Source organism: Physeter macrocephalus, chromosome 2, assembly GCF_002837175.3.
Source record: "Physeter macrocephalus isolate SW-GA chromosome 2, ASM283717v5, whole genome shotgun sequence".
Lineage (NCBI taxonomy): Eukaryota > Metazoa > Chordata > Mammalia > Artiodactyla > Physeteridae > Physeter > Physeter macrocephalus.
Window position 1 is genome coordinate 30,256,968 of NC_041215.1, and position 19,427 is coordinate 30,276,394.

At 50.0% G+C, this 19,427-nt stretch overlaps 1 protein-coding gene and 1 non-coding gene across 10 annotated transcripts in view; one reads left to right on the forward strand and one right to left on the reverse strand.

Moving 5' to 3' along the window:
- The window catches only part of CLASP1 (cytoplasmic linker associated protein 1), a 273,539-nt gene that overhangs the window by 181,502 nt on the left and 72,610 nt on the right, over positions 1 to 19,427 (reverse strand). For 8 of the 9 annotated variants that reach the window (XM_055087270.1, XM_028501167.2, XM_055087294.1 and 5 more), the window contains 5 exons: positions 13,532 to 13,610; positions 12,008 to 12,111; positions 11,092 to 11,183; positions 8,576 to 8,651; positions 770 to 867 (listed from right to left, as the gene is read on the reverse strand). In XM_055087270.1, the coding sequence (XP_054943245.1) occupies positions 770 to 867; positions 8,576 to 8,651; positions 11,092 to 11,183; positions 12,008 to 12,111; positions 13,532 to 13,610 (449 nt within the window). Of the gene's footprint in view, positions 1 to 769; positions 868 to 8,575; positions 8,652 to 11,091; positions 11,184 to 12,007; positions 12,112 to 13,531; positions 13,611 to 19,427 lie in introns of those variants that run through there. The other variant, XM_055087283.1, reaches the window with a different exon arrangement.
- Positions 14,164 to 14,289, forward strand: LOC112061936 (U4atac minor spliceosomal RNA). The gene has a single exon (XR_002890447.1). It is a non-coding gene; the product is annotated as a U4atac minor spliceosomal RNA (small nuclear RNA).

Here is a 19,427-nt window from a genome sequence, read left to right on the forward strand (position 1 = left end):
CAGCCACTTCCCGCCGCCGGGCCTCTGCTGTCCCCGTGGACACAGTGACAGGCCCAGACAAGCCGCTCTGTGAGTCCCATCCAGGCCTAACTTCCCAGGATTTTCACATCACTTTCTTCCACAATGGAACTGGACGGGCAAAAGGCTTAGAATTCATTTGGTGTAAGATTTCTCCGTCGTAGGTAAAATCATAGATGAGTGATTTTTCATTATTTTTAAAATTTTGACTAAAACAGAAACATCTGTGGACTCAGGTTGTCCTGGATGTGGTAAGACACTGATCTCCTTGCACTGGAGACTTGGACACTGAGACTGGCATTCCTGACCAGAAAGCTATCATTTCAAAGATGTTTTCCAGAATTATTACTTATATATTTCTATCCAGACTCATCCTGGAAAGGCTTCATTCAAACAAATATTTTTCAAGCCCCTACTACACTAGGTGTCGTGCGTATACAAAATGTAGAACCGTATGAACCGAGAGAATGCTGAATCTTCCAACACCAAACAGTTTTTAAATATGCTTCTAAAATCGGTATGTGGCAGGGGACCTGGCTAGACGTCTGGGTGAGAAAGTCTTACTTTTGAGCAAGTGGAATGAATGGGGGCCCCTGACACGTGATCTGGGTGAGATCTCCACCCACCGATCCTCTCACCATATATTCTTTCAGTAAAATTACCACAACAAAATAAGCAGTGCAAACCAAGACGTTAACTGAGAAAGAGTACAGGGGGAAGAGCAGAAGAAAGGAAAAAAGTCTGAACTCACCGGGACTGTGGCAATCCTTTCTTACTGAGATCTGCCCTCACACGTTCTCCTACATGTCTGTAAATTTCCACTAAGCTGTTTATTGCTGCATCTCGAACCTAGATGTAAAAGAAGAGATCTTACAGCTGCTCTGTGTCATTCCCCAGCACTTCCTGCTGCGGACACAACAGGCTATACAACACCCCAAGTTTATCACCCACTCACCAGCGCGATTCTAAACACAACCCCTAAGGGGCATGGGACTACACACAGCTGTGTTTGACAGCTTTGACTCTGTGGGCACAGTTCCAAAGAGGAGGAAAAAATTCAGATCCCATCCCTATGTACCTGCTAAAGTCCACACCCCTTAGTTCTTTCCATTCTTTAAGACGATGTCTGGAAACCAGACCACCTTTCCAAAATAGAAAACACTACAAATAAATGAATTATTCTAAAACTAAAACACCACGTAAAGCATTCTGGTTGTAGGTCAAATAAACGAATACTTAGGGAGCGACAAAAAAGGACGGTAGAGGCTACATGGAGACTGCGTTCGAGAAGCTCACAGTTCTAAAGGGAGATGGGAAAGAAAGTCCACAAATTCTACATTTAACACAGGGCATGAGGTAATAAATGTTATACAAAAGAGTACAAAGAGCTCGCATAGTTTAGGGAAGGGAGGCAGCACACCAGAGGATACCAAGAAACAGTTTACGGAAGAGGAAGGAACCACTTAAAATGTATTTAGAAACACAGCATTTTACCAGGGAAAGATGGAATGAGACAGGCTCCAAACAAGGTAAGCAGCCTACGCAGAGGCATGAAAGCAGAGAAGCAAGGCATACACTTCAGGAAGAGCAAGGCAGCAGTCTGGGCAAACACAGATAGGAAAAGAAAGGTCGCAATATGTAAGGCTCGAGAGACAGAAGGGACTTTAAAAAAAACACACACAAAAAACAGAACAGGGAAATTTGAATATGGGCTGTTGTGTATACCAAACATTATAGTTGTATCAATGTTAAATTTCTTGGATGTGAAAACATGTGATTACACAAAAATATCCCTGTTGTTAGCAGACACACACTGAAGTACCTAGGAGTAAAAAGATCGTGTGCTAGATACTTTTGAATGGTTCAAGAAAAATGGTCTATTTCTGTGTGTGTGTGTGTGTGTGTGTGTGTGTGTGTGTGTGCGCGTACACATGTGTGTATACACGTTGAGATATAAGACAAACGTGACAAAAGCTAAATGGTAAATATGGGTGTTCACTATACTACCCCTTCCATTTTTCTATAGGTCTAAAATTTTGCCAATAGAAAGGTGGGAAGAAAAGAAGTTTTTAAATCCAATGGACTCAAGGCCAGACTGTGGGGTGCCCAGGGGTGCCGAGGGGAGGAGAGCCAGCAAAGACAAGAGAGCAACCACGATTGCAGATTTGGTCTCAAGCAATGAAATCAAAGAAACAGAGAGGGAAGGAGAGAGGAAAGAAGCAGGGGTACAAACAGTTTACAGCTCTGAACACTGCCAAGTTACCCTTTGATTTAACAGCGGTATACGATAGGTAATTTTGCTTACAGTTTTCCCCCTTGTGATAGAAAAAGGCAAATTCTAGGTTCTTATTACTTCTCACCCAAAACCTGATGCTATGCACCAAACTGTGTGTGTGACCCACCCGCCCCCCCCGAAACAATTCATATGTTGATGATGGCAGTTAGAGATAGGCCTGTAAAGAAGGTAGTTAAGGTTCAATGAGGTCATAAGAGTGGGTCCTGATAATAAAAGGAGGGGCGTCTTTATAAGAGAGACACCAGACAGCTCTATGTGTCTGCCAGCCAGGAAGAGAACCCTCAGTAGAGTGCGGCCACGCCGACACCCTGTTCCGGGACTGCCGGCCTCCAGAACCGCGAGAGACAAACTTCCGTGGTTTAAGCCTCCCAGTCTATGGTATTTTGTTACGGCAGCCTGAGCTGACTAACAGAGATTAGCAGTTTATTTTGGAAAGGAAATAATTTCTAATGTTAGGAAACATTTCCATACTGAAACACGCACATCTTACAAAAAAGCAGCCAATGCCGCGTCTCGAGGATCAGGGACAAGTGCATCGCCGTTGCTTACTTTCTAGCGATGACGTCTGCTCAGAGCCAGAGCAGATCACACTGGGGACCCCCTTTAAAGAGCAATCGATACCCTGTCTGCTACCTACAAAGTCTGGGCTATGAAGAGTTCGAGGGATTTAGTGGAGAAATGACTAGCCTTCTAAGTGAAATACGTCAGACAGAGAAAGACAAATACTGTGACATACCGCTTATATGTGGAATCTAACCAACACCACAAACTAGTGAATAAAACAAAAAAGAGCGAGACTCCCATATATAGAGAACCAAGTAGTGGTTGCCAGTGGGGAGAGGGAAGGGGGGAGGGGCAATATTGGGGTAGGAGAAATGGGGTTACTATGGGATTATATGAAATCATGTGTGAAACTTTTGAAATTGTAAAGCACTATAGAATTTAAACAATCTTTCATTCATTCATCCAATCAATTAATAAAATTACTAGCCTGAGAGTCCAAGTAGGCCTGAGGACTTACTTGGCCATTTAGAGGCCGCATAACTTTGGACAAAGCATTTAAACTCTTTCATTCATTCATTCATTTATACATCCTCATTGGAGTACAACTGCTTTACAATGTTGTGTTTTAAACTCTTTTAGTCTCCATTTTCTCCTTCGTTAAGTGGAAGGCTACTTTGAGATTTAAAAAAATAATGGGAAGAAAAAAATGGATTCAATTCAACGACTATTTGACTGCCTACCATGCGCCAAACTGGGGGCGCTACACGGCCCAGGCAGGTAACACGATGCGTGGAGCAGGGTGGGTGCACGAAGACCAACGGCCCCGGCCCGGGACCCGCTGGCGGGGGGAGGGGGATGCCCAGCCTCGGGCAGGCGGCCGCCAACAGGTAGCCGTGGGGCACAGGCACAGCTCTGCCCCAGCTTCACTCTTCTGCTGAGCCTCAGAAACGCGCCTCCCAAACGTCAACTCGCAAACCCAAACTCCACACGTGAAATGAAGTCATCCTGCAGACACGTGTATGTGCACGTGCACAGGCACAGGCCAGCGGTTTGTGCCCCGTGTTTATATGCATAAAGCACTCAACACAGTGGCCGGTGGCACTGGTATTATCTGCCATCTCTCAGACCAGCAACCTTGGCCTTTAAATAGCTATTCCTCAGGCTTAGAAAGCTATAGGGCCAGGGAGCATCTGAGGGTCTAAAGGACCCTTGATTCAAGAATCACAGAACAGATTGTCTGTGGCACTGCAAAGTATCGTAGCCCAACTGAGAAGGGGCGTCCCCTCAAAGCAAGTCGGTTCAGGCTGAAGGGACCATGCAGCGCTCCCCTCCACAGGCCGCCGCGGGGGCCCCACGCGCTTCTGCCCACCCGCAGGCTCGCCACGCAAAGGACCCCAAGAGCTCAGGCCACCAGGACAGCAAAAGACCAGCGCCCCGTACATTAAGCTCCACCTGCCGGGCCCTGGCCGAAGGCTTTAGAGAGCCTGAGACCTTCAAATCTACGACCGCGCTCACCGGGCCACTGCTGACTGTGACACAGAGGAGGGCGCAGCCTGGCGGGCTGGCCACCTGCCGGGGCCCACGGTCACCTCACTGCACCACGCTGCACCCCAACGTGGGCACCAGGAACGGGCTCCCTACACAGCGGAAACTCCAGGGGGAACTTCACCCCCAGGGACAGGGAGGGCGCCCAGAAATCCACTCGAGGCCAAAGCCACCCTGTCCCCGCAGCCACCCGCCCACAGAGAGGACGTCCCAGACCCGCCCACTCCTCAGGTGCCAGTCAAACCCTCTGCGGGGGCTTCCTTCCCCTGCCCCTACCCCCCTAAGCCCAGCCAGCCAGCCAGCCCAGGGCCGGCTGCGGAGAGCTCTGAGATCAGCGCCGGCCCCTCAGACACCCCAAGATGCTTCTAGACTCTGAAGATGCGGATCAAACTCCTCAGCAAAACAGACGGCAGGCAGCGGGGGGAGGCCCTGCGGAGGCGACCGCTGCCTGCCCTGGGCCAGCTGAGCAGCTATGAAGTCAGAGGTCTGCAGGCAGAACTGGAGTTCTCCTTATCTGACAAAGGGCTCCCCGTCGAGCAGGTGTCTCGGATGCCCCGGCCCCGTCCTCCCTGGCCCTGCTCTCGGCTCGGGAGATAAAGTCTCCCGCAGGGACACTCGGAAACGTGCACGTGGACTGGGCACTTAATGACGTGAGAGAATCAGGCATTCTTGAGGGACAGGAGGTGATAATGGTGTTAAGGTTATGTGGGGGGCTTGGGGGGGTGGACAGCCCTCACCCTTTAGAGTATTTAAGAATTAAATGAACCAATGTCTACGATTTCCTTCAAAATAATCTACATTTTGCTTCCAAACAATGGGGTGGGGGAGGGAAAAAGATGTAAGTAAACTGGCCTCGTCTGGTCAGCTGCTGAGGCCAGAGGACGGGCCCGAGGGGATGCTATACGTCATTCTCTCCACTTCTACCTACGTTTGAACCTTTCAATCTAGAAAAACTGAAAACAGGAGAGGCACATAGGAGCACCGGGCTTTCATCTGCCAGGCACGCGGGACACGCGGGCAGCTGGGCTGTACCACGCAGGGCCCGTGAGCAGAGCTGCAGAGGACAAAGCCCAGGGGGTGGGCAGCCCAGCAGAAGTGGAGCAGGACGCGCAGTCCCGGGGACATCACTGAGCCGATGACAGGCCCTGGGGCCTCCCTACCTCGGGCCCCCCCTATACGCGGGATGATACATTTTCCCCACTGCTCTGGTGATTCTGAGTTGGATTTTGAGTTACTTTCAGCAGCCAAAAGCATCCTGAGCCACCCAAAGCCTGGGCATGGGCGCCCGCTCTGAGAAGCTGAGTCACGCTGCACTCAGACCAGTATCGAAGGACTCACAGCCTCTGGGGCAGGAGTGTCTCACACACACACACTCACACACACAAAATCTCACACACACACACACACACACTCTCACACACACACACACACACTCTCACACACACACACACACACACAAGATGGAAGCCGACCACAAGGTCGGGGGCCCAGTGCAGTGACGGCACCAGCAAACACACAACTGTCCTCTCCGGCCTGAGGCATCCATGGCTAAGAGGGGAACACCGCTCAAGTAGCCATGGGGGAGTCTACTCAGTCCTAAGGCCACTGGAAGGCAGTCCTGGGACGATAAAGAGGAGACAGGGGTAGCCCTGACCCTCCAGGTTCAGAGACCAGCAGGAAAGACTGATGAGGAAATGGAAGTAAAGTCAGGAGCGCGAGCACACGCGACATACACTCGCACCCCGGAAGGAGGGATGGTTAAGTGGGTTGTCCAGCATCAGAGGGGCGGGCCTGGAGCCCTGCGCGTCTGGGTCTGCGTGCACGCGCGGGCAGACGCTCCTAAGGACTCCTCGGACGCTCGGTGTGGGAAAGCGGCTACAGGCACGGCCGCTCCGGACTGCCGACAGCCGCCCACCGAACCCGGCCTCGTCTCCCCGCACGCTGCCTCTCTGAGGCCGGTCTCACACACACACACACAATCTCACACACACACACACACACACACACTCTCTCACACACACACACACACACTCACCCCCGCAGAGGACCGAGAGCTGGATGGAAGCCGACCACAAGGTCGGGGGCCCAGTGCAGTGACGGCACCAGCAAACACACAACTGTCCTCTCCGGCCTGAGGCATCCATGGCTAAGAGGGGAACACCGCTCAAGTAGCCATGGGGGAGTCTACTCAGTCCTAAGGCCACTGGAAGGCAGTCCTGGGACGATAAAGAGGAGACAGGGGTAGCCCTGACCCTCCAGGTTCAGAGACCAGCAGGAAAGACTGACGAGGAAATGGAAGTAAAGTCAGGAGCGCGAGCACACGCGACATACACTCGCACCCCGGAAGGAGGGATGGTTAAGTGGGTTGTCCAGCATCAGAGGGGCGGGCCTGGAGCCCTGCGCGTCTGGGTCTGCGCGCACGCGCGGGCAGACGCTCCTAAGGACTCCTCGGACGCTCGGTGTGGGAAAGCGGCTACAGGCACGGCCGCTCCGGACTGCCGACAGCCGCCCACCGAGCCCGGCCTCGTCTCCCCGCACGCTGCCTCTCTGAGGCCGGCGGGGACACTCACGTCACCTGTCAGGCCAGTGCAGGCACCCGAGTGAGGAACAAAGAGTCTCGACCAGCCCAGCTGGCTCTCCCGCTCTACCGAAGGGGCCACGGGGTAGCAGTGACAGCCTCAAGGAGTGACCCCCATAAAGGACTTTTTTCCACAGAAAACAAAGTGGAGACAAGACGTTAAGGGGACAAAAGGGCAAAATAGTCCATCTGGTAATTCAGAATCTTTTTTAAAAGTAGCTTCAGTTAGGGACTTCCCTGGCGGCCCAGCGGTTAGGACTCCACGCTTCCAATGCAGGGGGTGCGGGTTCGGTCCCCGGTCCGGGAACTAAGAGCCCGCATGCCGCAGCGCGGCCAAAAAAATTAAAAATACAAAGCAGCTTCGGTTATTTTTAAATTGATGCTGAACATAAAGTATGATCCAGGAAATAAAAATAACTAAAACCCAAATTTCCAGCGTCAGATATTCTCCGTGAAGGCTGGGGAGAGGATGCACGGAAAGAAGAAAGTGGGCGCAGGTGAGGGAGACCAGGGACACAGCCCGGCAGCGAGCGAGCGAGCAGGGGGAGTGGACGGCGACGGGGAGGGGAGCGCAGCAGAGCACCAAAGGGGAAGCGGAAACACAGCCAGAGATGAGGAGGGAGAAAGGATGAGGGAGCGGGAGGCTCTGCGGCCCAGGGGCCCGGGGAGCTGAGCTGGGGACGGCGGAGGGAGAGCAGAGCCACCTACGGAGGGCACTTGAGCCATCGCCAGTCAAGACTGACGATGAGATGCTGTCCACCACGTACCGTCGACCCCTGAACGCTGCGCGGGGAGGGGGCCGCTGACCCCCCAGGCAGCCACAGATCTGCCGGATCCAGACCACCGGGGGCCACGCGGTACCGCGGTGTTTCCTACCGAACATCCACCTACCGATGCCCCTGCGCGCTCCGATCCCACACGCCGTTCGACGGGCAGGTGCACGTTTCTTTTGTGAGTTACTGTTCCTACTTTCAGCCCCTTATCTAAGCAGGTGTGTGAGCCAACGTGACAGACAGGGCTCTGGGCGAAAACCAGAACCGACCCGGGAGAGAAGTGACACTTCCGGGGCCCGGACTGCAGCTCACTGCTCGGCAGACCCCTCCCGCCCACCCCGACACCGGGGAAGCGGTGCGTCGACGTTTCGGGGTTTTGTTTTACTTCACGTAAAATAACAGGCACAGGTCAGTCTGAGGTGTGTCCACAGTTATATGCACCAACGTGGCCACCGCCCCAAACAAAACGTGGGCCCTCTCTGTCACCTCCGGGAGGCCCCCGCAGGCCCTGTCCAGCCCACCTCTCCCACCCCAGAAGGGGGCCGCTGCTCCGCCATCAGCGTCGCTCCCTCCCCACGCCCACCCCTCTAGCTGCAGAGATGGTGACCAGAGTGACCTTCTCTTGGAGGCTGGTCTGATGACATCCCTTTACAGGCGAGTGAGGGCCCATCCCAACGTGGAGAAGAGGGCAAAGCGGGCCCCCATCCACCAAAGACGCTAATAAATGCTACTGGGCACTAACGCCCATCGCCTCAACCAACACCCGGAGCTCGAGAGAGAGAAATAAAGTCCCACCCAGAACCAAAATGCACCCTCACCGTCTACAGCCAATGATTTCTCTTTCTCACTAAATACACTCACCTGGCTGTTTGGATCTCCGAGCAGGTTACATATATGTGGCACGATCTTGCTTAGTGTTAAGGTATGTGCTCCAGAGCTGAAAACAAAAGCAGTGCTTTACTGTTGGTGGGAAGAGAGGAAAGCACGCTGCCTCTCCGCCCTCTCACCCCTTCCTTCCCTCCCTCCCTGGGCCCATCGCCACCTCCCACCAAGGCTCGCCCCTTACCCTTCCCCCTCTGCTTCCAAACTAAACGCACACCCGCACGGCCCCTCCGCACAGTTCTAAACTGTGAGTGCCTCTCAGGACAAGCCCCCCCTCCGCTCGGGGTCCCTGCACCCGGCCCAGCCCTTCGCTGCCAGGCCGCGGCCGCAGCCTCGCCCACGTGGGGTCCTGCCGTCTTGACACCGCCATGCGTCACGTGGTGGTCCCTACTCCGGCCAACTCAGTGCGCTCAGCCAGCCGGCAGGCTCCCGGAGTCCTCCCCTAATCGCCCTGCTGTGCGGCTCTCTGCCACACCAGACGTTCAGTTAATAACCGCTTGAAGACAGACTGCAATAAACGGCTGAGAGGACACCAGCTGAATGCTGCCCTGCTGGAGGACAGCTCAGCTATCTCCAGCTATTCACCGCCATAAACTAAACGCTGTCACAGACACCCTCTGTCAACAAGACCCTCCCTGATTCCTCCCTGAGGACTCTCTTAGGACAAATTCTTAGATGCAGAACTACAGTAAGCAAAGGCTAGAAACATTTTTTAAAAGCTTCAGAGACCAGGGACTTCCCTGGCAGTCCAGTGGTTAAGACTCCGTGCTTCCACTGCAGGCGGCACAGGGTTCGATCCCTGGCTGGGGAACTAAGATCCTGCATGCCACTTGGTGCAGCCAAAAAAAAAAAAAAAAAAAAGCTTCAAAGACCGAATTTAATGGTCCGGAAAAGTCTAACCCATCAAGAGAGAAAAACTTATAAGGGAATATAAACGTTACAATCTCCACTTTGTTTTTAAAAATAATAAAACTCTAAAGGCTGGAACAAAATGTTACATGTTAACAGTGATTATCTAAAGGTGGCAGAATTATAGACAATAATCATTTTCTTCTTTATGTAAATTTTCTGTGATATACACAGTATTGCTTTTGTAATCAGAAAAAGTGATTTGTAATTTTTTATCTTAAAAAAGGTTCTCCTACAAATAAGCACTTAAAAAAATGTTCAACATCAACAGTCATTAGGGAAACACAAATTAAAACCGCAATGACACAACGTATATCAAAATGGTTAAAATTAAAGACAGTGGTAACATTCAATGCTAGCGAGGAAATGAAGAAACTGACTCATTCATACACAAGCTTCAAAGACCGAATTTAATGGTCCGGAAAAGTCTAACCCATCAAGAGAGAAAAACTTATAAGGGAATATAAACGTTACAATCTCCACTTTGTTTTTAAAAATAATAAAACTCTAAAGGCTGGAACAAAATGTTACATGTTAACAGTGATTATCTAAAGGTGGCAGAATTATAGACAATAATCATTTTCTTCTTTATGTAAATTTTCTGTGATATACACAGTATTGCTTTTGTAATCAGAAAAAGTGATTTGTAATTTTTTATCTTAAAAAAGGTTCTCCTACAAATAAGCACTTAAAAAAATGTTCAACATCAACAGTCATTAGGGAAACACAAATTAAAACCGCAATGACACAACGTATATCAAAATGGTTAAAATTAAAGACAGTGGTAACATTCAATGCTAGTGAGGAAATGAAGAAACTGACTCATTCATACACTGCTGGTGGGAATGCAAAATGATTACAGACAGCTCTGGAAAATAGTTTGGCAGTTTCTCTTAAAAGTAAAGATGAATCTACCAAATGACCCAGCAATTGTACTCTTGGGCACTGACCCAAGAGAAATGAAAACTTCTGTTCATGAAGAAACTGGTACATGTGTGTTCACAACAGCATTATTTGAAATAACCAAAAACTGGAAATATTCAAATGTCCTTCAACGCGTGAATGGTTAAACACACTATGATACGTCTATACCAGGGAATTCTACTCATCGATAAAAAGGAACAAACTACTTTCAGGCAACAACATATATGCAATCTCAAGGGAATTACGCTGAGAGAAGAAAAAAAGGTCAACCTCAAACGGTCACATTCTGTGTGATTCCATTCATAAAATAACAAAATCGCAGAGCTGGAGAGCAAATGAGTGCCAGATTGGGGCGCCTGGGGAGAGGTACGGGTCTGCACCTTGAACATGGCAGTGAGTTACCCGGAGCTGCACCCGTGACAGTGTTGCGCACATACGACACGCGTGCGTCCTGGAAGAACCTGAACAACCTCTGTGGATCGTATCTACACCAACTTCCTGGTCTGGACCCTGCACTACAGACACGCAAGACGACAGGTGGGTGCGCGGCACCGCCCAGGACGTTTCCCTACAACTTCCTGTAGATTCGTGATGATTTCAGAATTAACAGTTACAGATACAAAAGCTCAACCGAGGACACCCTGAGGCCCCACCAGACTTACGCGTTGAGTGTGGCGACCAGGCAGAGACACGTGCCTTCCCGGGTGCGGAAGTTCTTGTGCTTGAAGCCTCCCAGCATCCGGTCCCACACGTACTGCAGGCGCAGAGGACGGGGGTGGGGGTGGGGAGAGGAGAGAGGGCAGCTTCTGCAGCCCCATCCAACGCGGGGCCCACGGGGGTCGGGGGGCGGGGGAGGGGACACATCGCAACAGGTGCCAAAGCCCTCCCCACCTCCACCAGCTCATTTAGCGCTCTCGAGAGCTTGCTGGAAAATGGTAACTTATGCTCATATATCAAGTTAAAAACGGTCAAAACGCATTCCTTTATACAATTGCGTTTAATTCTCCCAACAACCCTGAAAGGGAGGTCAAACTGTCCCCATTTTATGGGTGAGGAAAATGAGGCCCAAGGTCACATACTGCCACTGCTCTCTCAGCTTGAACAGCTGTGCCCACCCCATCCACAAGCCAAACACCTGCTCAGCTTTTCAGGCCAATGCAGGCTTTACCTTTCCTGGGAAGGCTTTTCCTGACGCCTCCCTGCCCTGCCCCACCCCCCAACAATGGGCAGCTGGACCCCTGTCTGTCCGTCCCAGCAGCCCCAGCTCACCAGCAGACAGGGACCAGGGCTGCAGCCAGGCCCCTGAGTGCCCCGACACCACAGCTGCATCTTTTCAGAGATGCGCAGAGTCAGTTATGTAAATGGCCTCGACTCTAATGGGTCAAACCAAGCACTGGATACCCATGTTAAGTCCACTAACTTATTCAAAGGTATACCTTCTGCTGTCTATTCTTTAAATATCCTATGGGGGGAAGAGGGGCCAGAGGAAACGCCATGAAAATTTTCCTCTGGAACCCACTGGCGCTCTGCGGGAACGCCCGAGCCTGCAGGCCCAGACCCCGCCCTGCCCCGCCTCACCTGGGGGTTAGCAGCCTGATCCATGATCTTCAGCAGCAGGGCCTGGTCTTGCTCCCTCACAGAGTCTTTAGCATCGCCCAGTCTGTCTATTAAACTCGGCAGCACTGGAAATTAAAATGCAAACTGATCAAATGAAAACCTAGTCTGGCGGCCTGCGGTCACCAACTGTGGATATTTCAATTAACAAGGTATTTCAAAATCCTGGCCTACATGATGCACATCACTCTAAACCCCTGTTAATTCTACTCTTCCTGCTCAAATCCATCCATGGGAGCTACTAGGCGAATCTGCAAAAATCCTTTGCATGGACACACCGTTTGTCTTCTTCCATACCCCACCTTCCTCTAGGCAGCTCCCAGCATGTTTTTAAGCTGCTGAAATGCTATTAACATGGATGTCGATGGAAGACCTTGGCAGGAAAGAGTCAACACAAAAGGAAATGCAGGTTAGACAGAGGGGCTCCAGCGCGTCTGCAAGGGGGGAGCGGGGAGGAGAGCGGGGGAGGAACAGGCATTATGGCTCAATCTGTTTTTACTTTTACATCACATCCACCCATGCTCATCAGACAGAATGCAGCTCTCCGCCCTTCCTCGCATGGCTGGGGGCGGGCCATCACTGCTGCTCCAAGGGCACCTGGGTATCAGAGGTCAATTTTCTTTGCTTCTTCTAAAAGTCTATAGACATTTCTTTTACAAGAGATAGCCCCGAACAATTCAGCTAATTTAGGGGGAAATGGAACGCTACTAAAACATCAAATTCCTAAGAGGGATTTTTTATTTGCAGATGGGCGGTTTGTACCAGAGTGGGAAGAGCTCATGACTTTATCTAAAGGTGCACACTGACCAGACGGTTAACAGAAGAACAAATACATGTGTACCAATTGAAACCGAGAAATTCTACAAGGAAATGCCTGCACAAACAGAGACACTTAGTGTTTGTATTGTCATCATCAAAACCCAGAGGTCGGGAATTAAATCATCTCTTAATCTACGGAACCTGGAGTTATCTTTATCTCATTTTTCTGACTTACTGCTCTCCCTTCGAAATAAGAGTGATCATTTACCACACACTTGAAATGACATCTACAACCAAAGTGGAAACAGTCATAGCAACAATAATCTGTTAACAATACAGCTGCATCGGATCTGCAGGACTCTCAAAGAGAGAAAGCGATGCCTCTCAAAGGGAAGGGTCAGGGACAAGGAGGGCTTGGTTGGCACCACAGCCTGATGGCTAATTGGAAGAAACCAAAGTAATAGCTGGTACTAGAACAGGGAGGTGGAAGAAGCCAGCAGAAAGGTATGGGGGTGGGGTGCCAGCAGGTGTGCGGAAGTGGCAGATCCGGCCACGCCCAGGAGGGGGGCGAGGGCAGCGGGGCATTCAGGGCATCTAAAGATGCAGGAGGAGGTGGGGGTGGGCTGGGGGGCGGGGGACTAGAGGGTAAAGGGTGGAAGGCGGGTAGAGCCAAGTGAAGCTCTGGCGAGACCCAGCGAAGGCCGGGGGCTGGAGGAGGAGAGAGCTCACCTGTGCCGATCTGTGCCTTGAACCGATCCTGCAGCCGGGTGACCAGCGAGGACAGGATGTCCATGCCCAGGAGAACCACCTGCAACGGCAAACAGCGGGCCCCCGTCAGCGGCCGGCGGGGGGCGCGGCACCCTCGCCCGCCGGCTCCCAGGGCGCCTCCGCATCTCTGGCTCAGACGCGGCCCAGGAGCCGGAGCGTGCGCCGACCCGCAGGGTTAAGCCGGGTGTCAGGAGGGGGGCCGCCTGCCGGAAAAGGCTGTTTACAGCGCTAACACGAAATAGTCGGTGGCGAGACAAGAATCCATCCCCACCGCCTCGGCCTGAGTCCCGGGCGCCCGCCCTCGAGGGTGGGAGCGCGCGCTGCGTCCCCGCCCCCTGCAGGCCCCGCCCCGGCGGAGAGTACATATGCATATCAGCTCGCAGCTGGCGCGTGGCCTTCTGGGTAACACTGAGCGGCCCCTTTGCGACCTTCCGAAGCCTCCGAAAACGAGGAGTTCGTGGCGAGCTTTGGGAGCCGAGATCCGCAGAGGTGCGCCGGCTGCCGGGCGGCTGCGGTGGAATGCGCGAGTTAGTCGCCACAAGCCTACCCGGTGTTGGCGCCTGCTACTCGCGGCGCGGAAGGCGACGGCACCAACCATCCTTTTCTTGGGGTTGCGCTACTGTCCGATGAGCGTGTAGCGAGGGCAGTACTGCTAACGCCTATGCAACACATCCGCACCAGGTAGAGCTACGCTTTACCTCGGTGCAATTTTTGGAAAAAAGAACTCTCTTTTCCACGATGTAGAAGTTCAAAAGCAGCTTTTCCCAGCAGCGTGGAAAAAACGGCTATGAAATTGAATTTTGTTCCAAGGGGGCGCTAACAATTCCGAGAAGATCTAGATTTCTTTGTCTTCTCTCCTGAGCGGATCCTGCTGAGTTGGCTGCCAGTAAACAGCGCTTCTGTGTTGTGTAAACTATGAGAACTACTCGGAAATTACTGGAAGTTACCTCGAGTGATAAACGATCGTTCCTTGCAACTCCCTGTTCCTGCGTTTTACAACCGGTAAAAGCGAAAACTTTAGGTTTTGCTAGTCAGCTTTAAGTCTACTGTTCCGGAACGAGATAATCAAAATTTGACCACTGGTCCCCACAGTAAGTGCACGGTCCTTGCTAATGACTTTTGAGCTACAGAGGACTAGGTGCCAGGCTTTAATTTCCTTCCAAAGAATACAACGTAGCCATAGAGGGGGGTATTGAACCGTACGATAGGAAAAGTCTCAGAAACGGTATCTTAACTGGATGAGCAAAGTCAACATCTACAGCCATAAATCACGTTGGCAGTGCGTATGCTTCATATGTGATTAAAAGGTCTGTGATCGTTCGCTTAAGAACTCACAAGCCCACATCAGATCCCAATTGAGAGACATACTGCAAGATACCTCATCAGTACACTTCAAAACAAAGTCCTCAAAGACAAGGAAAGTCAAATCGTCACAGCCAAAACGAGCCTAGGAGACACAATAATTAAGTGGAGTGTCGTATCCTGGATGGGATCCTGAGATAGGTAAGGACGTCTGATAAAAGGTATTTAAGACTTGAACAAACTATGGACATTAGTGAATAATAATCTACCAATATTTCTTTATTGAGTTTAAGAAATACACCACACCAGTGTTAGAGGTGAATGATATATGATGGGATTTCTCTGTCAATCCAGAACTGTTCTAAAAATTTAAGTTTGGGCTTCCCTGGTGGCGCAGTGGTTGAGAGTCCGCCTGCCGATGCAGGGGACGCGGGTTCGTGCCCCGGTCTGGGAAGATCCCACATGCCGCGAAGCGGCTGGGCCCGTGAGCCATGGCTACTGAGCCTGCGCGTCCGGAGCCTGTGCTCCGCAACGGGAGAGGCCACAACAGTGAGAGGCCCGCGTACCGCAAAAACAAAATAAAAATAAAATAAAAATTTAAGTTTATTTTATAAAAAAAAGCAGCCTCTTAATTATTTAGAACTGGCTTTTTCCTGATGAACTCCTAAGCATCTGTCTGGATGCACTACTGGTTGGAGGTGGGAGTGTTCCTCGTGGCAGAACTATTAATACCTGCCTTCAGTATAATCCCTCAAGACTGAGCTGCAAGAGGACTACGGCCTTTTCAGATATGCCAGCCCACATGTCGGTTTACCTACCCGTGGAATTTGGGGGAAACAGACTTTAAGCTTTACCAGGATGAAGGTTTGCTAGCAGGTCCAATCAGGGCAGCCCTGGCTAAATCCTAGACAGCAACGTTCCCATAAGTCCCACCCAGAGACCCTGGGGAGTCCAAAGACTGTCCGGGAAGACGAGGACTGACTGATGCAGCTGAGCTCCAGAGAACTAGGACCGGAGAGGCTGGAGCACAGTCCAGGCACCCTCACAGCAGAATCAACCACCGCACACACTTGTCCAGTTCTCCCTTAGTCACAGCCCCAGTGGGGCAGGAAAGGAACCGCTACCACGCATGTTTATCTTCACAGCTCAGGCCCTTCTATGTTCCTGTTTCCCTAGTGAAGAGAGGGATAAATGAATAAAGTCATTGCCCAGAAGACCACTCTAATTAGGAGCCGTGAAGCCTCTCTGTGCCTCAGTTTTCTGACCTGTTAAATGGGGGAAACAGTAACAGCTACCTTGTAGGTCACTGTGTATATACATGAAGTGCTTGAAATTGCTTAGTGCAGGGAAAAGGCCAGACCACTCACCTGCTGGCTGTTAGCACCAGAGCACTGTCACTGCCCCTGCCAGAGGAAATACGTACTGATTCAGGTCAGCGGAGGCCACGCCTATGAGTCCTGGGGACAGGGACTGGGCTGGCTTCCCAGAGGAGGCTTCCCAGAAGGGGTTTCACTGCACAAGGCTAACAAGCTTTGAAGACCCAGCCTCACACCAAAGGAAGAGAAGACCTCCCAGCAGAGAGGAGAGCACATGGGGTGGGAGGAGGGGAACAGGTGCGGAGAAGGGGAAGGGAGGGAGCTCTGGAAGGGCCTCAGCTAGGTCTTGAACACAGTGGGGGAGCCCCCGAAGAGCTGGAATGTCAAGGGGGAGTGACGGGGCCCTGGGCCCACCACGGGGAAGATGGCCAGGAGAGAGGGGACAGAGGCGGAGAGAGGGGACAGAGGCAGCGAGAGGGTCAGGCTCACACCACCCGCTCTGCCCATAGCTTTCACTAAGCCGTCCACTCTGCATGACCCTTGAGCACCTCCTCCAATCTTCTATTTAATTTTCTGAGTTTACGCTTGTGTCCCCAGCTAAACTCCTTGAATGTAAGGAATACCATGCCTTGTATCTCCTCGAAATTTGTCACATATAGCACAATACCAGGTTCAGGTAAGTGACCGATAAAACCCTACTTTATTGACTAGTGATGAATTAGAACAGATGTGTTCTCAAGGTCCAACACAGTTCCTTTATCCTATAACTTTTAAAAGATGCTTTTAAAAGGAGGTAATAATGGCTAAGTAACTCAGACCACCCCTCATGCTAAAAACAACTACAAATGCTGGATATCATATAAAAGAACATCTTCTTGGAAACATCAGAGAACTAAGAAGGCACAGAAGAACTACCGGCTCACAAAACATAAGAAAAGTAAAATCCAGAGAGATGAGCCTACAGCAAATGGTCTACTTTTGCCCTAGGGCCATTTATACACTAGGACGGGGCAACCAAGACACTGAGGACTGATTACTTGTGACAACCACTTGCATGTAGAACATGCACTCCAGAGCCCTCAAAGACTAGTGGCCCAGATAAACCCCTATACCTTGGGTTGGAAATCCAAATGGCTATACACTTGGAGAGTGAATTGGAAATAAAACACCCTCCAGATGTACTGCAGGCCAGCTTCCAAGAATCTGGGTGACCCAGAAAAATGCCAATCCCTCACAGCAGATAGAAATGATCTTATTAGATTGCTGGTGCCCTAAAGCCCCTGGCAGATAAAAACACAAATCATTTCTGGATGGAGAGTAAATAATCCTCGTCTAGTCCTCAATTTACTTCTGTAGACAATTCTCAAACACAATGTCCAAAACACAACCAAAGACAACCAGGTACACAGGACAACTATAAATGAAAACTAGCAGAAACAAAGATCCATATGAACTATGCGTATGAGAATAATTAGAAACAGATGTTAAAATAACAATTCTTACTGTGTATAAGAAAACAAAACACATGATTAAAATTGGGGAGAGAGAAATCCAAAATTAAGTACTTGATGGATGGGCTTAAAAACACACTAGATATAGACGAAGGGAGAAGTAAACAGGAAACAGTCTGCAGAAAAAAATCCAGAATGAAGCCCAGAGAGAGGAAAGGATACAAAATTTAAAAGAGGAGGTAAGAGACCAAAGATAAGAGAAAAATAGAACTAACGTGAGTTGAAAAGGAGTTCAAAAGGAGAGGTCAGCAACGCTAGCAAGAATAGCGGACACCCAGCTGGGTCACTGCTATCCCCCAAAAAACAGAAACAGAAAACAGAAAAAGACTGTGGGTGAAGATGTGGGGAAACTGGGACTCTTGTGCGTTCACTGCTGGTAGGAATACACAGTGGGGCAGCCCCCGTGGGAAACGGTGTGCAGGTCCCCCAAACTAAACACAGAATCACCGTATGATCCAGCAATTCTACTTCTGGCTATAAACCCAAAAGGAAAGAAAGCAGGGATTCCAACAGATACTGGTACACTCGCTCTGAGCGACATTATTCACAGCAGGGAAAAAGGTGGATGGAAAGGGCCAAATTTTGATCCAAGTATCAAACCAAGCATCACACTTGATGAAATACTGCAAGTTTTCCCTTTGATATGGGGAATAGGACAAAAACATCCATTCTGCAATTTCTTTTCAACACTGGTCCTAGCTAAAGCTTTATGGCAAGAAAAAAAATTAAAGGTATAAAACTCATAGAGAAGAAGCTAAACTGTCATTACTAATGGAAATTATAAGTAGAAAATCCAGAAGATCTACAGGTATATTATAAAATAAGTGAGTTTAGCAAGACTGATTAATACAAAGTCAATGTACCCCACCCCCGGCAAAACACAATTACATTTCTATACCCACCACAAGCCAAAAAAGGAAATCTTAAAAGTTTCCATTTTTAATTGCATAAAAATTAACACTTAGGAATAAATCTAGCCAAAATAAATCTCTACCCCAAAAGCTATGGAATGATAAAAAAAAGAAAGAAAAATTAAAGATGACCAAAATAAACAGAGAGAGGCTACAGACTGAAATACTCAGTATTGCAAAATTTCCATTTTCCCCAAATTGATCTACACATAAAATTCCACTCAAAATCCCAACTATAATTTTTCTTTAGGAACTTCACAAGTTGATTCCAAACTCTATGTGGAAATGCAAATGGCAGGACACAAGCTGGTGAAACTTGCTCCCATGGGACATCAAAATTTATTATAAAACAGCAAGAATGTGCTATCAGCTCACGAAAAGACAAATATAGCAACAGAACAAAGAAACAGACTCATGCATATACAGGCACCTTCTTTATGACAAAGTGTGCACTACAGAGGAGTGAGAACCCTGGGCCCACTGAGTATCTATCTAGAATAAAAAAGAAACTAACCCCTCTCTCACCCCATACGTAAAGATGAACTCCTGGTATAGATATAAGTGTGGAAAACAAAACAATAAAGCTTTTAGCAAATGACATAGGAAAACAGCTGCATGATCCCAGGATAGGAGAAAGTATCAGGACACAGTAAACATAAACCATTAAAAGAAGGAGTGATGACGGGCTTCCCTGGTGGCGCAGTGGTTGGGAGTCCTCCTGCCGATGCAGGGGACACGGGTTCGTGCCCTGTTCCGGGAGGATCCCACATGCCGCGGAGCGGCTGGGCCCGTGAGCCATGGCCGCTGAGCCTGCACG